Source organism: Hippopotamus amphibius, chromosome 3, assembly GCF_030028045.1.
Source record: "Hippopotamus amphibius kiboko isolate mHipAmp2 chromosome 3, mHipAmp2.hap2, whole genome shotgun sequence".
Taxonomy (NCBI): Eukaryota; Metazoa; Chordata; class Mammalia; order Artiodactyla; family Hippopotamidae; genus Hippopotamus; species Hippopotamus amphibius.
Window position 1 is genome coordinate 122932289 of NC_080188.1, and position 14887 is coordinate 122947175.

The 14887-nt window shown below is 46.5% G+C and overlaps 1 protein-coding gene across 2 annotated transcripts in view; it reads left to right on the forward strand.

Moving 5' to 3' along the window:
• The first annotated feature begins 5462 nt into the window (after positions 1–5462).
• ASRGL1 (asparaginase and isoaspartyl peptidase 1) overlaps positions 5463–14887 on the forward strand; it is a 29478-nt gene continuing 20053 nt past the window's right edge. For both annotated transcript variants that reach the window (XM_057729239.1, XM_057729238.1), the window contains exons 1-2: positions 5463–5607; positions 6136–6339. In XM_057729239.1, coding sequence (XP_057585222.1) covers positions 6147–6339 — 193 coding nt within the window. In that variant the 5' untranslated portion in view covers positions 5463–5607; positions 6136–6146. The remainder of the gene's footprint in view (positions 5608–6135; positions 6340–14887) is intronic.

The window sequence follows — 14887 nt, forward strand, 5'->3', positions numbered from 1 at the left end:
TTCTCCATGCCTTTGCTCATGCTGAGCAAGTGTAGGTCCCCAGGTTGCTCACAACTTCTGTCCAACGTGGGGACAAATCAGGGGTTCCCATGATCTACCCCCCCACCTGTCAGGTTCAATTAATTTGCTAGAGTGGCTCATAGGACTCAGGGAAATATATTTACCAGTTTATTAAAGGATGTGATGAAGGATACAGATAAAGAGCCAGACGACGTGTACATAGGGTGAGGTCTGGGGGGTCCCAAGTGCAGGAGCTTCTGTCCCTGTGGAGTTGGGGTGCACCACCCTCCCGCTACGTGGATGTATTCACCAACCTGAAAGCTCACTGAACCCTGTACTACTGGGCTTTTATGGAGGCTTCTTCTCATAGGCATGATCAATTATTAGCCCCATTTCCAGCCCCTCTCCCCTCTCCGAAGGATGATGGAGGGGGCTGAAAATTCCACACTTCAAAGCACAGCTTGGTCTTTCTAGTGACCAGCCCCCAACCAGGGTTCACCTAGGAGCCCACCTAGAGTCACTTCATTAGAACAAAAGCTGCTCCTAGTGGTCTTATCCCTTAGGGATTCACAAGGGTTTTAGGAACTCTGTGTCAGGAACTGGGGACAGAGACCAATGTATATTGCTATATTAATTTTTATTTCACAGTCTTCATTTAGCCAGATGGGTATCGTTGTATGCAACCAGAAACTCTGACTAATACAATCGGTCTGATCTCTATAGCTAGTTGATAATTTCCCTACGGTCAGTTTCGAGAGCTTTTATATTCCTCTAAGCACCTCTCAGCACAGACCATGCAGACCTTGCTATATCAGCTTGTGCCCAGTGGAATTAGGGAAATATATTCAGGGGAGGGTGTGGGGTTGTAAAGCCTACAGTGTGGTGGTGTGGCTCCTTGCCAGGCACAGGGACAAACAGTGAACAAAACAGCCCAAAGACGGACACCCCATCAGACCCCAGCTGAATTCCAATGAGGCACTAAAGCTTTGGGCTGGTTGCCCATGTGCTTTCTCCACTTCTCCCAAAACGGGTGCCAAGCAGGGTCCCTTATTGTCCCTAGAGAAACAGTTTAGTGGCCAGTCATCTTGAGAATTTACCCAGCCTGCCTTGCAGAGTTGCTTAATTCCAGCAAGCATTGTGTAGCTTACTTGCTTTCTTAAAGGACCTTACCTTTTAGAAGCTTATTTATTTGCTGTTTCCTTTCTGGATTTAGCAATTTACATGCTTATGTGCGTCTTATGCAGGGAAACATTTCCAAGGGACTGATAACTGGAATCCTGTCCAAGGCCGTAACACAGCTGTAGATTCCATTTAAAATCTCTGGCTCCCTGCAACTATTTTAGAAACAATTCTCATGCTTTTTTGTGAACTCTTGGCAGGTGGAAAGTCATAATTCACTGATACTCCTGCAACATAACTTATTACCTGCTCCACCTCCAGCATGTATCATAACCTTTGACCTAAAAAATCTACTTTATGGATTTTTCTTAGAGGATTAATCAAAAATGCAAATAAGGCTTTACGTATAAAAATGTTCACTGAGAATTATTTCTAATAGTACAACACGGAAAACATTTCATAGCACAGAAATGCTCACAAATAATGCTACCTGGGTGAAAAAGTAAGAAATACAGCGTCCTAATAGAGAAAGGGAGAAATATACCAAAAAATTTAACTGTGAGTAGCTCTGAGTGACAGAATTATAGCCATTTTTATTTCGTTCTTTATACTTAGCCATGCCTTACCTGAAAATGTATTTTTGTATCCAATTTAGAATTCCTAGGGTTGATTAATCTAGAGAAGGATCCTTTCTCATGCAAGTAAAGTATGTTCTTTTATGCAGATGCTGAGCTTTGAATTATAATAACTATCCATCTGTATCCTTAGGCTCCCCAACATCAGCTCAACCCCTGTGCAATGCTGAAGCACCCCCCCATCTGAATGAAGTTGGCCCATTTTTTTTATTCAATAAACATTTCAAGCAGCCACTGTGTACCAGGCTCTGTGCCAGGCCTAGGGCATAAAGCACTGAACACGACAGCCCAGACAGTGCCCATCGTGGGCTGTTACTACCTCTAAGCCACAGCCCCCAAGTAGGTACCCATGTGACTCTGCCAGGAAAGTGATTTCCAGGCACCTCTACCTGAAACCCAGTGTTTTTCTCCCATAGGAATAAGTTGTGTTCACTGATTAGCTCACAAATACCCAGACCACTCCAGTTTCATTCTTCCCAAGAGGTATTGCCCCAGGCTTCTGGGAATTTGCTTTTTTGAGTTTCTGAACCATTTGTTCTTTATCCAACAAACATTTGTGAAGACCTTCAGAGAGCCGGGCACTGGTCTGGCCTCGTATTCCAAATAGAACTGTCAAGGTTCGTGCCCATAAGATGCTCATTGCTTAGTCTTTGGAGGGAAAAGCCCGCCAAAGGACCACAATCAGTGTTGGGAACTTCCGTGGAAAATATGCAGGCGGTGCTATGGCAGGAAGCTTAGCTGATAGACACCTCTTGGAATAGCTGCCTCTTCATTGGAACTATCAGTGCTGCAAATTTATTTGGGGGGCCTAATTTTAAATGTTCCCAGCCTATTTCAATTCCCCCCAGCCTACCCTTCCAGAAGGGCTGAACTGAGCACTGTAACACTGGGCCCTTAAGAAACAAAAGCTCAGGACTTCCCTGGTAGTGCAGTGGCTAAGAATTCGCTTGCCAATGCAGGGGACACAAGTTTGATCCCTGGGCCCGGAAGATCCCACATGCCTCGGAGCAACTAAGCCTGTGTGCCACAACTACTGAGCCTGCTCTCTAGAGCCCAAGAGCCACAACTACTGAGCCCAAGTGCCACAACTACTGAAGCCCATGCACCTAGAGCCCATGCTCTGCAACAAGAGAAGCCACCGCACTGAGAAGCCCGCACACTGCAACAAAGAGTAGCCCCCGCTCGCCACAACTAGAGAAAGTCCATGTGCAGCAATGAAGACCCAACGCAGCCAAAAATAAATTAAAAAATAAATAAATGAATAAAATCAAAATCTTATTAAAAAAAGAATAGAAACAAATGCTCACTCATCATTCACAGGACACCTGAATGAAAAACAGGAACACTCATATGAAAAACAAAAATGGCACAAATTTCACAATCTCTTGATCCCCTACCCTAGATCCCGTGAAGAAGACTGTCACCAACCTCCAGTTTGGATGAGTTTTCAAAGAACAAGATCTCAATGGCTCCTTCTAGACAAGTGGTTCTCAAAGGGTGGTCCCCAGAGGAGCAATAGCAGCATCACCTAAGAGCTCATTAGAAATGCAAATTCTTGGTTCCACGCCCCCACCCCCCAGACCTACAGAGTCAGAAATGCTGGATTGGGGCTCAGCAATCTGTATTTCACCTCCAAGTGATTCTGGTTGTCAATAAAATCTGAGACCATGGCCCAGGTGTATGGATGCCACCCTTCCCATGACAGGGAGGGGCCCAGGGCCAGGGTTCAGGATTGGGGGCACCATCCCCCAGGATGTATCTAATGTTGACTGTGCAGCCCCAGGACATGACCAGCACTCACACCTTTCACAAAACTCCCCCACCCTATCTATCAGAACAGAAGCGATTGCTTTGCTTATCTGTCCCTCTCTTTCAAGGCTGACACAGCAGAAGAGAAGGGGACCCATATCTCTCAGTGCCTTCTTTCCTTCTAAGACCTCTTGAGACGATTACTGACACAGCCAGCTTATCTTCTTGGGGAAACCAGTTTGAGAACTCATTACAGGGACTTCCCTAGCAGTCCAGTGGTTAAGACTGCTTTCCAATGTAGGGGGCTGTGGGTTCAATCCCTGGACTGGGAGCTAAGATTCCCACATGCCTCCTGGCCAAAAAATATAAAACAGAAGCAACATTGTAACAAATTCAATAAAGACTTTAAAAATGGTCCACATCAAAAAAAATCTTTAAAAAAAAAATCATTACCTATATGACTGGTCTTGCTGACTCATACAAAGTTATACTGTGATCCACACCACATTTTGAGCCAAAATATACTCACAGTCTGAACAGTCCACCCTCCGTGTAAGGGGAAGAAAAGCAACTATAGAGTTAGGTTGTCCTGTCATACTGAAACAACCTTAGGTTGTCCTATCATACCTAACTTCCTTTCTCAAAAAATGAATTTAGGTGAATTACAGCTATAGCAGGATGAACTGAAGGTTTCTTAGTCAAGGTTATGGTATAACACATTTATGGCTGAACCAGGCTTCCTTTCCATGGCCTTGACCTTAGGCTGATGTTGCATTTATCTGCATCCCCTGACTTGCGCTGCCAAAATGGGTCCCCGAGAGGTACCCCAGTGATAGAGGAACGCAGGCTGGGATTCAAAATTGCTGCAGATAAGCCACAACTTGAGTATGACACACATATTCGACTACCTGGAGAAGAGACAGGAAGATGTTTCTAGAGTGCCTTTTGTGTACAATAGTCCAGTGTTGAGAGAACCTTCATAGCTTCATAGCTGTCTAGGGGAAAGTTCATAAATAACAATTGCCAGATGTGGGGCTATGTTAGCCAGAGTGGTCAGAACGTGAATAAGATAACTTTGGTTGCTGATGTCTTCTGGCCCGCATCTCTGTGGTCTCGGAGAAAAGGCAGGACTTAGAAAAGTACTGAGTTCTCTCTGCGCAATGCCCGCTGCTTATTTCTTCTCCTAATTCAAAGCTTCAGGCCTCGTGAGCTTTTGCCGCTATTTTACACAATAGAAAAATATCTCTTTTGGTTCATGCCACTAATCAAGTATCTTGCAGTTGTTTTACCGGATAGAAATGTAAAATTCTATTTGAAGGTTGCTATGGTAACAGTAATCTAGGGCGGCTCCGGGGGAATACAGGTGATTGGTTCAAGCATCTGCGGGTGGGGCGGGGGGCGGGGGTCAGAGCCTTTAAGGCTCTGGGGCAGGGAGGAGGAAAAGTGTCACAAGAAAATTAAGGCACTTGTGGTTGAAGGAATTTAGACCTGGGATCCTGAGGCTTAGAGGTGCGGTTTCAAACTCTTCAGGGAACCCCAGTCACACACCCAGATCAATGACAGAGATTGTCTTTCTGTTCTTTACTAAAATCTGCGAAACATCTGGGGCAAAGGAATTCCGCGCGTGCAGCAGTGCTTTTCAGTTTTCAATTACAAAATCACGGCCCATCATTTCTCGCATTTCGCCATCAACACCATCACTCCGCTCCACAAGGAGGAGGAGGCGTTCCCCGCATCCCACTAGGAAGCTCGAGCGCCCAGGGGGCCAGCACAGCCCCTGTCCCAGGAGCCGGGCCGCGGGAGTCGAGCCCGCACGGGCGACTCCTGGAGAGGGGTTGCGCCGCAGCTGCGCGTCGGGGCTTTACGGTAATTCTCCGCGGCGCGTTCCACTCCCTCCCCGCGTTCCACTCCCTCCCCGCAACCCCCCCTCCGCCCCGCCCCGCCCCGCCCCAACCTCGTGCGCAGGCGCGGAGCCGTTGCCGGCCGAGGGGTTACGGACCGAGCAGTTTCGCCAGGGGGCAGTCTGGGCTGTGCGCGTTCAGAGGCCGGCCGGGCAGCTCCGCCCAGCCTGAAGCTCCGGCGTCCACCTCCTGCGGCGTCCTCGGTAAGTCGACGGCCCTGCGGGAGCCGCCCTTCCCTGAGACCTGGAAAGGCACCCTCCCCGGTGCCGGGGACTTGGAGGCGGGAGGGCGCCGGCGAGACCCAGCCCTCAGGCCGCCCCTACCCCGCGGCGGGGGTGGGAGCCGGGGACACACGTCCCGGGGAAGCCGAGGCCCGACGTGGGGCCCCGGGAGGAAGGCTGGAGCCATCCTGGCCGGGGGCCCATCACGGGACAGGACCCGGGGTTCCCCGGGGAGACTGAAGCCCGATGCCAGCGGGCGAGGAGGGGGCGCGGAGCATCCCAGCGCCACCGCCGAGCGGGCAGATGCCCCCGGGGCCCGGGGCGGGCGCTCTGGGCTCTTAGCGCAAAGTTCAGACCTGCTGACTTCTCGCGCCTCAGGAATTTGCCTGAGGCTGTAAGCACTCCTCTCCCGGAGGAGAATTTGGACCTTGTCCCCAACGAGAGACGTCAGCCCTCGTGCGGTTTCCTTGGACCCGCTTGAAACGACGCTTTCGTCTTCCTGAACCCTAGGGTCCGTCGCCATGAACCCTGCCGTCGTCGTGGTCCACGGTGGCGGAGCCAGCAATATCTCCAAGGACCGGAGAGAGCGGGTTCGCCAGGGCATCGTCAAAGCCGCCACCGTGGGTTACCGCATCCTCAAGGAGGAGGGGAGCGCCGTTGACGCTGTGGAAGGAGCCGTGACCGTCCTGGAAGACGATCCCGAGTTCAACGCAGGTAAACTTGCACTGCAGCTAGTAACCGATGCCAAACAGGGTTAAGCTTCTCCCCTCCAAAGAAAGAGACTCTCTCCAGAGGGTCAGTGAATCTCTTCAGCTTTATGGTAAAATCTAATATGCTGAAAAGATTTAGTTCTCTTTTTACCTCTTGACCAAGTTGCCCTGAAGAGTTTTAAAGTTCATTCCTCACCCTTTTTTCTTTAGTCTGCTTTCTAGAATTCACGTACCAAGAGGCTTTTTTATTACATCTTTTTGTGGGGAAGAGGGTAGACTACTATTGGATGGCAGCTTCCTCAGGAGCTTCAGGATGTAATTTGAATGGGGCCCCCGTACAGGGAGGGCAGGGAGAGGCCACAGGAAAAGGCAGACCACTCCAGATGCGTAGGTGGCAGATTTAATAATAAGCATGGGAACTTACACAAGAGGCTTGTCTTGCAGGATAAGCAGACCTCTGTCCGTGCCCAGCAGAATCTTAAAAGTTTATATAGTGGCCTCATCTGGGCTCAATCACATATACCGTCCGGATGGTCTCAACACCACATTTCAAGGCTGTGTCCTTGGGCAGTTTCGTGCAAGAAGACAAGTGGAGGGCACATTTCAAGGAAAGAGGAAGGGGTGAGGTGCCTCCGATTGCCCCAACACTGCACTCGTTGTGACCAGCCCTTACAATGTCACACACTTTCTCTTCCGCAGTGTTCCCTGAGCGGTCAATAAGAGGTGGCTTATTTGGCAGATGCCCCAGCGTGCAAAAGAAAACACGGGTTAAGACAGTAATTCCCCAAAACACTGATACCATTTTCCACCTACAGCCTCATGATTCAAACCATTGTTCCCCTAGGCTGGGGGCCAGATCCCCAGAGCATTCACTTGTGTCCTGTGATTTAATAAAGGCGACCCATTAACAGACTCATCAGGTATGAGCACACAACATTCTGTTTGGATAATGGCACTCCTTGCAAGGCAGTAATAATGGTCAAGGCCATTCTGTTTTGGAGGACAGCTTGTCTCATTAGAGACACTTCAGTGTGCAAGAAGGACAGGCTTTGTGGGCTGTCATTCAGGGCTTGGTTAGTGAAGTTAGGAAGAGCCTCTATGTGTGCTGTCATGCCTCCAGGGCAATGGAGGGCTCAAAGACAGCAGCCGAGTGATCGTTCCAGTGGGAAACAGAATGCGCCCACCTGGCCTTGAGGAGAGGGAGGTGGGCAGCCTGAGGAACTTGACCTGGTTGTATGTACCACACACGTTAGCCCGGGGAGGCAGTGCTGTCAGGCTGGAGGAGATGGACTGGTGGCGGGATACACCAGACCAGAACCCTCGCCTTCTCCTCGTTTCCAGTGGTGCGCATTCCATTCCAGGTATAATGCATTTCAACAGGCCCAGCTTGCAGCGGGACAACAGGATCCCAGTGGAGATTGAGTAGTTTCCCCTCACCCATCCTGGTAGCATGTCCCATTGCAAATTGCAGTAAATAATCTCCTTTCCCAGGTGTAATGGGGCTTGGTGCTCTCAGCACCTAGCACATTGATCCGTGGTGAGAGGGCACTGGCTGTTTCCTGACATACCTTTTTGGTATCAGGTGCTTCCATAGGGGTCCCCAGTCTGGGATATGGGGCAGCAGCCCTACTGGTTGATCATTCAGATGTATTAAAGCCTTGGACAGTACTTTAGTACACCCAGTCACGGTGGCTTTATCTGTTAGTAATTTAAGGTACTGCTTTACTATTCCATTTTTCCTTTCTCTCAGCCCTGCTGCTTATGGGTTATAGAGAGGAGATAGAACCTCCATTCAATGCCATGTTCTTTGCCCAGTCTTGCATATCACAATCTATAACCTTTGAAATGTAACCCTGGTCACTATTTATTTGACGAGGGTACCTCTACATGGTAGTCAGCTTCTCTAATCCCCTAATAGTGACCACCTGGTTTGCATGGAGACAGGGGAAAGCTTGGGTTAAGCCAGATGTGGAGTCCACACAAACCAGGGTATGTTAGAACCCTCTCTCAGAGGGAGGAGGCCAGTATAATCCATTTGCCAGTCCCTCACCAGTTAGGACTCCTTTGGCAGTTGCCATGGGCATTGTTTAGAATACACAGGACATGCAGTTACTGCATTAACCAAGTCAGTGTATTTCCAGGGCAACCCGACATCTTTGGCAATAATGCCATCCCACCCGAGTGCTGCAGTGGCCACTCTTTCCATGCATCCAGTCTGCTGTATCTACTAAAGGGTCAGTTGCTGGGGATTGAACCCAGCTTCCTGATTTCCAGGGGATGTCAGTGCCTTATTGCCGAGACCAGCTCGGCGACTCGAGGTGAGTGACGGGTGCCGCAAGCTTGAAGAAGACACAGACACAGACTGAAGAGAAGAGTGGGACCCGGGGGCTCAAGACCTCTCGGATCAAGAGCCCTGCTGACTCATCCCAGGTTGCTTTTATTGAGTTCGTGGGCTAACATTCTCAGGTTACACTCATAAACAATCAAAGGCCTCACATGACTGAGGCAATTATCTTTGTTTACTTCCTGGGTCCGAGTTGAGCAGGTGTGGATTTGAGCTGGGGGTGGAGAGCAAAACAGCCCTGGGGGCAGGAGACCTCTCTCAGATGTTGGGGGTCTGTGCCCCATCCCTGTTGGCCCCTCTGCGACTGTGCCTGTCTTAGGTTGTTCCTCCCTTGAAGAATCTTACCCGTCTCTGGCTAACCAGTCATCCTCCAGGGCCAAACAGGGTGATATAAGGAAGGCTCTATGCACCACCCCTGTTGGCCCCTCTACGGCTGTGCCTGTCTTAGGTTGTTCCTCCTCTGAGGAATCTTACCCGTCTTTGGCTAACCAGCCATCCTTCAGGACCAAACAGGGTGATATTAGTCTCCACGCCCCGCACCCTCAGCTCCTCCACTGCTCAAGCAGGACATTCTGAATCCCATTGCTCGGCCCACATACTTCAACATTTTCAAGGTTTCAGAAAGGTTCCCGAATGTCTTCCCACACCTTATGAGCCGGGACGTGGAAGACAGTGAGGATTGCCTCAGAGTCTTGCAAGCAAACCCAAATGTCCCTTCCACGCTTTCTTACCCCACAAGGGCCCAGTTGTTAATAATCCACCCTTCAACTTTCTGTTGTCCAAGCCATAGGGTTAATCTCTTTAGAACAGCCCAACTGTCAATGCAAGGGGTTTAAGGCCAGGGACCGGGAGTGATGACCAGATAAGGGCTCACATTCAGCCCACTGGCTGCTGCAGTTCATCCTGCAGTTCATTCCTTCCTGAGAGGCTCCACCTGGAGGAGCTCTGTGTGCGCTGCTAGGAGCTATTGCTCTATGGGGAGTATATGGGGTTTCTGCCCCCTTCCAGAGCTGGGACCAAAATCCTAGGGGTACTCTCCCCTTCTCTTTTCTCTGCCACAGTGCCTGACCCACTCCTGCGGGAGGCACAGACATACCTAACTCAAACGGCAGCCCTGCTTGGGAGACACCCAGAGCTTTAACCTGCTTCACTAGCACTTTTGCCTTCTCAAAGGTGGCTTGCTGCTCTGATCCCCAGTCCCACCCATGCCCTTTCTTTACTGCATACCATAAACTGTTCCTTAAAAAACTAAAAATAGAGCTACCATATGACCCAGCAATCCCACTACGGGGCATATACCTGGAAAAAACCATAATTCCAAAAGACACACGCACTCCAATGTTCATTGCAGCACTATTTACAATAGCCAGAACATGGAAGCAACCTAAATGCCCATCAACAGATGAATGGATAAAGAAGATGTAGCACATATATACAATGGAATATTACTCAGCCATAAAAAGGAATGAAATGGAGCTATATGTAATGAGGTGGGTGGACCTAGAGTCTGTCATACAGAGCGAAGTAAGACAGAAAGAGAAAAACAAATACTGTATGCTAACTCATATATATGGAATCTAAAAAAATGGTACTGATGAACCCAGTGACAGGGCAAGAATAAGGATGCAGATGCAGAGAATGGACTGGAGGACACAGGGTTGGGGGAGAGGGGCGAAGGGGAAGCTGGGACAAAGTGAGAGAGTAGCATAGACATATATACACTACCAACTGTAAAACAGATAGCTAGTGGGAAGTTGCTGTATAACAAAGGGAGATCAACTGGATGATGGGTGATGCCTTAGAGGGCCAGGACAGGGAGGGTGGAAGGGAGTCGCGGGAGGGAGGGCATATGGGGATATGTGTATAAATACAGCTGATTCACTTTGGTGTACCTCAAAAACTGGTACAAGAGTGTAAAGCAATTATATTCCAATAAAGAGCTTTAAAAAAAATGTATACACCTGTATAAGCACACTACAACCAAGATTTTAAAATTTCCATCACCCCCAAACATTCCTTCCTGCCACTTTGCAGTTAATCCCCCCTCGCTTTTCTAGCACCAGGAATCTACTGATCTGCTTTTGTCATAAATTTGCATTCTCTTGAATTTCATGTAAATGCAGCCACAAAGAGTGTATATGCGTTTGTGTTTGGCTTCTTTTCCTCAAATTGATCCTTTTTTAGAGTAATGATCATCATAACTACTGTGAGTGTCTCCTGTGTACCAAACAGTGGTCTAAGAAACTTGTGTGATTAACTCGCTTAATCTGCGCTGTAGTCCTATGAGTTAGGTGTAAATATTATGCTCATTTCTCAGAGGTGAAAACTAACGCACAAATAGGTTAAGTAACTTGCTGGAAGACACTCATTTCCTCTTTATTTTGAAATAGAAAACCTAAAATCTAGGGATTAAAATACTTCTTGGAATTATACCACCCACCTGACATCTTCCAGAGAAAAGAATTTCAGGAAATCTTAACCAAGTAGTCATCAGATACATAGTTATTGTTCCATCCCCTTGCCTCTGCTCTGCACTCTTTAGCACTTACACAAAAATTGATGTCTGCCTCCCCATAGAATGAGGAATAACTGCATTTCATGGCTGTTTGTTGAGCCAGAGTTTACGAGATGCTCCCCTTTGCCAGCAGCAGCCCGCTTTCTCAGTGGGGGACTTGTTAAACTCTATGCCTGTTAGTAGTAGTCAGGACCCTGTTGGCTGACAGCTCCCTCTTATTCACAAGAGACCTTCATTTGGAGCAGATCATTCTGGTCTCCCACTCTCTAAACCAGCGCGATCGGCCATCTTTGTGAATTGAGCAGCTATGGACTAGAAGCTGCAGTAGCTGGTTCTCATTTATTTGCTCTGTATCCGGAACCTGCCTTCTGAGCGGCTCCCTTCTCATTTCCCAGATGTCCACTATTCCGCACATCGAGGGAGAAGAGAGCAGGGCTGAAAAGAAGAATATCAAAGATTTGGGGGTAAATGTGGAAATTTGACAGCACACTCACCACCTTGAACTGTTTTCCATTTGCCTTTCCCAGCTCTTTCCAGCAGCCTCTGCTATAATCCTACAGAGTAACTATTTGGGAACTTCATACAAAAAGCTGAGCCCTGGCAGTTACTGAGTTAGGTGGCAATAATTAACATTCATGACAAAACTTATCTGAATGTTTGTAAAAACATTGTTTACATTGTATTCACCTTTCAGTATGGATTTCATTTTATGTTTGAAGGTTGTTTCACAACACTTAGTTTATTAAGTAGTTTATTTATTAGACACCAACACTTTAAAAATTGAACTTTTATATTTGAATGCTAGAAATACTCTTTAAAGATTGATTGGTAACCAAATAACGACCCTTTGCTTTCACTGGAATTGAGCAGGATTTACACAAAACTTTAATTTTTTTTCCCTACAGTTCAATTTTATAAGCTAAGAGTCTCTGAGATAACAGGATTTGTATTTATCTACCCTCTCCCTAAACTCTTTATAATGTAACATCTATAAGGTAAAAATCTGTGATGGAGTCTAGGAATTGTTTTTTGTTTGTTTGTTTTGAAGCTTTGCAGGTGATTCTGAAGTACAACCGGGCTTAGACTCCACTGGCCTAACTTCCAATGAGGTGTCTTGCTTCAAGTTGCAAAAACTACCTCCTGTCATAATGATATGAGCTTATTTTTCCTTTGAATGGAGCCAGTTAGCAAATGTAGATGGCCCGTGACTTCCTTTGAAGTGCTGCGTTACTTTTACACTGGGGTTCAGCCTAGCTCTTAAAATACCTTACTCCCTCTGCCTCATCAGAGTTGAGCTCAGACTTGGTTCTGCCTTCCCTACCCTACTGCAATAGCCTTGAATAAAGTTTTCCTTGCCTGTTAAAAAAAAAAAGAAAAAGAAGAATCCACTGGCCTAATACTGTACAATTTCAAAAGGTTTTTGTGTGTGTGTGTGTGTCATTTTTATGTACAGTACAATTTCCCCTTTTTGTGTACAGTTCCATGAATGTGACAAACAGTCATGTAACTACCACCACTGTCGAAATATAAAACAGTTCTATTCCTCAAAAATTCTCACATACCCCTTTGAGTCCACACTTTGATTCACCCCCAACCCCTGGCAACAACTTGTTTTCTGTCCCTATAGTTTTGCTTTTTTTCAGGACGTCATAAATGGAATCATACAGTATATAGCCTTTTGAGTCTGGATTCTTCTTTTAGCAAAATGCACCGAAGGGTCATCCATGTTGACACAAGTACTAGTGGTCCATCCTTTTATATTGTTGAGTATTCCATTGTATGCAAATATCGTTTACCAGCTGAAGGACATGTCCAATTTTGGGCCACTACAAATCACTATAAACATTTACTTACAGGGTTTGTGTGTGTATGTGTGTGTTTTGGTATTTATTTATTTATTTAGCTGCATGGGGTCTTAGTTGTGGCATGAGGGATCTTCTAGTTGTGGCACGCGGGATCTTTTTTTCTTTTTTTTTTTTAACTTACAGCATGCGAACTTTTAGTTGCAGCATGTGGATTCTGGTTCCCTGACCAGGGATCAGACTGGGCCCCCTGCATTGGGAACTCAGAGTCTTAACCATTGGACCACCAGGGAAGTCCCTACTTACAGGTTTCTGTGTGAACATAAGTTTTTATTTCTTTTGGGTGAATACCGTAAGTGTGGGACTTCTGGTCATATGTCAAGTGTATATTTAACTTTTATTTGAATCATCAGTTTTTTATAATTTTCAGCACACATCTCATAAATATTTTGTTAGATTTATACCTAATTATTTCATGTATTTTGGTGCTATTGTAAATACTGCTTTTTAAATTTTTACTTACCAATTGTTCATTGCTAGTATGTGAAAATACAACTGATTTTTTTCATTCATTTATTTGCCATCTGTATCTCTTTTTTAAAATATTTATTTATTTATTTGGCTGCACCAGGTCTTAGTTTCGGCACACAGGATCTTTTAGTTGAAGCATGCGGGGTCTAGTTCCCTGACCAGAGATTGGACCTGGGCCCCCTGCGTTGGGAGCGTGGAGTCTTAACCACTGGACCACCAGGGAAGCCCCCTGTATCTCTTCTTTGTTGAGGTGTCTGTTAAAGTCCTTGCCTCACCTTTTAATCAGGTTTTCTTTTTATTGAGTTTTAAGAGTTCTTTGTATATGTTGGATGACAGTCTTTTATCAGATATGTCTTTTACAGATACTTTCTCCCAATCTGTGGCTTGTCTTTTTATTCTCTTGTCAGTATCTTTAATAGGGCAGAAATTTTTTATTTTAATGAAGTTCAACTTAGTTTTTTCTTTCACGCTTCATGCCTTTGGTGTTGTATCTGAAAAGCCAAACCCAAGGTTATCTAGATTTTCTCCTGTGTTATCTTCTAGCAGCTTTACCATTTTACATTTTACATTAGGTATGTGATCCTTTTTGAGTTAATTTTTGTGAAAGGTGTAAGGTCTGTGTCTAGATTTGTTATTTTGCATATGGTGTCTAGTGGGTTCAGCACCATTTGTTGAAAAGACTTGTCTTTGCTCCATTGTATTGCCTTTCTCCTGAGATTCTGCACCCAATTCCAATGCGTGTGGGCTTTTCCATACCACCAAGTGATTCTTCCAGCTAGGTGTCCTACAATTCAACTCAGTCCTGACACTAACTACCTGGAGATTCCAAAGGGTAGGGGCTCAGTCCCACAAGACTGCCCTCCACTTCAGATGCCAGTTGAAAGTCCAGGTTGTTTACCTGTGCTTCTGACAGACTAGCTATAAATCAGAGGTTCCTACAACCCCCTCTTTGGGTTCAATTAATTTGCTACAATGGCTCACAGAACTCAAGAAACTCAAGAAACCAGTTTACTCACTAGATTACCGGTTTATTACAAAGGATATTAAAGTATACAAATCCACAGCCAGATAAAGAGATATATGGGGCAGAGTCCTCTGTTCCCTGGGAGTTTGGGGCCAAGCATTGTGGCATGTGGAAGTGTTCTGGTTCACCAGCCTGGAAGCTCTCAGAACCCCAACCTTTGGGGGTTTTAATGGAGGCTTCATTATATAGGCATTATCAGTTAAATCGTTAGCAGTTGTGATTGATTCAATCTCCAGTCCTCCCCTCCCCAGAAATCAGGGGACTAAAAGTTCCAGCCCTTTAATCCTGGTTGGTTCTGCTGGCAACCAGCCCCCCACCTTTAGGGGATTTTCAAAA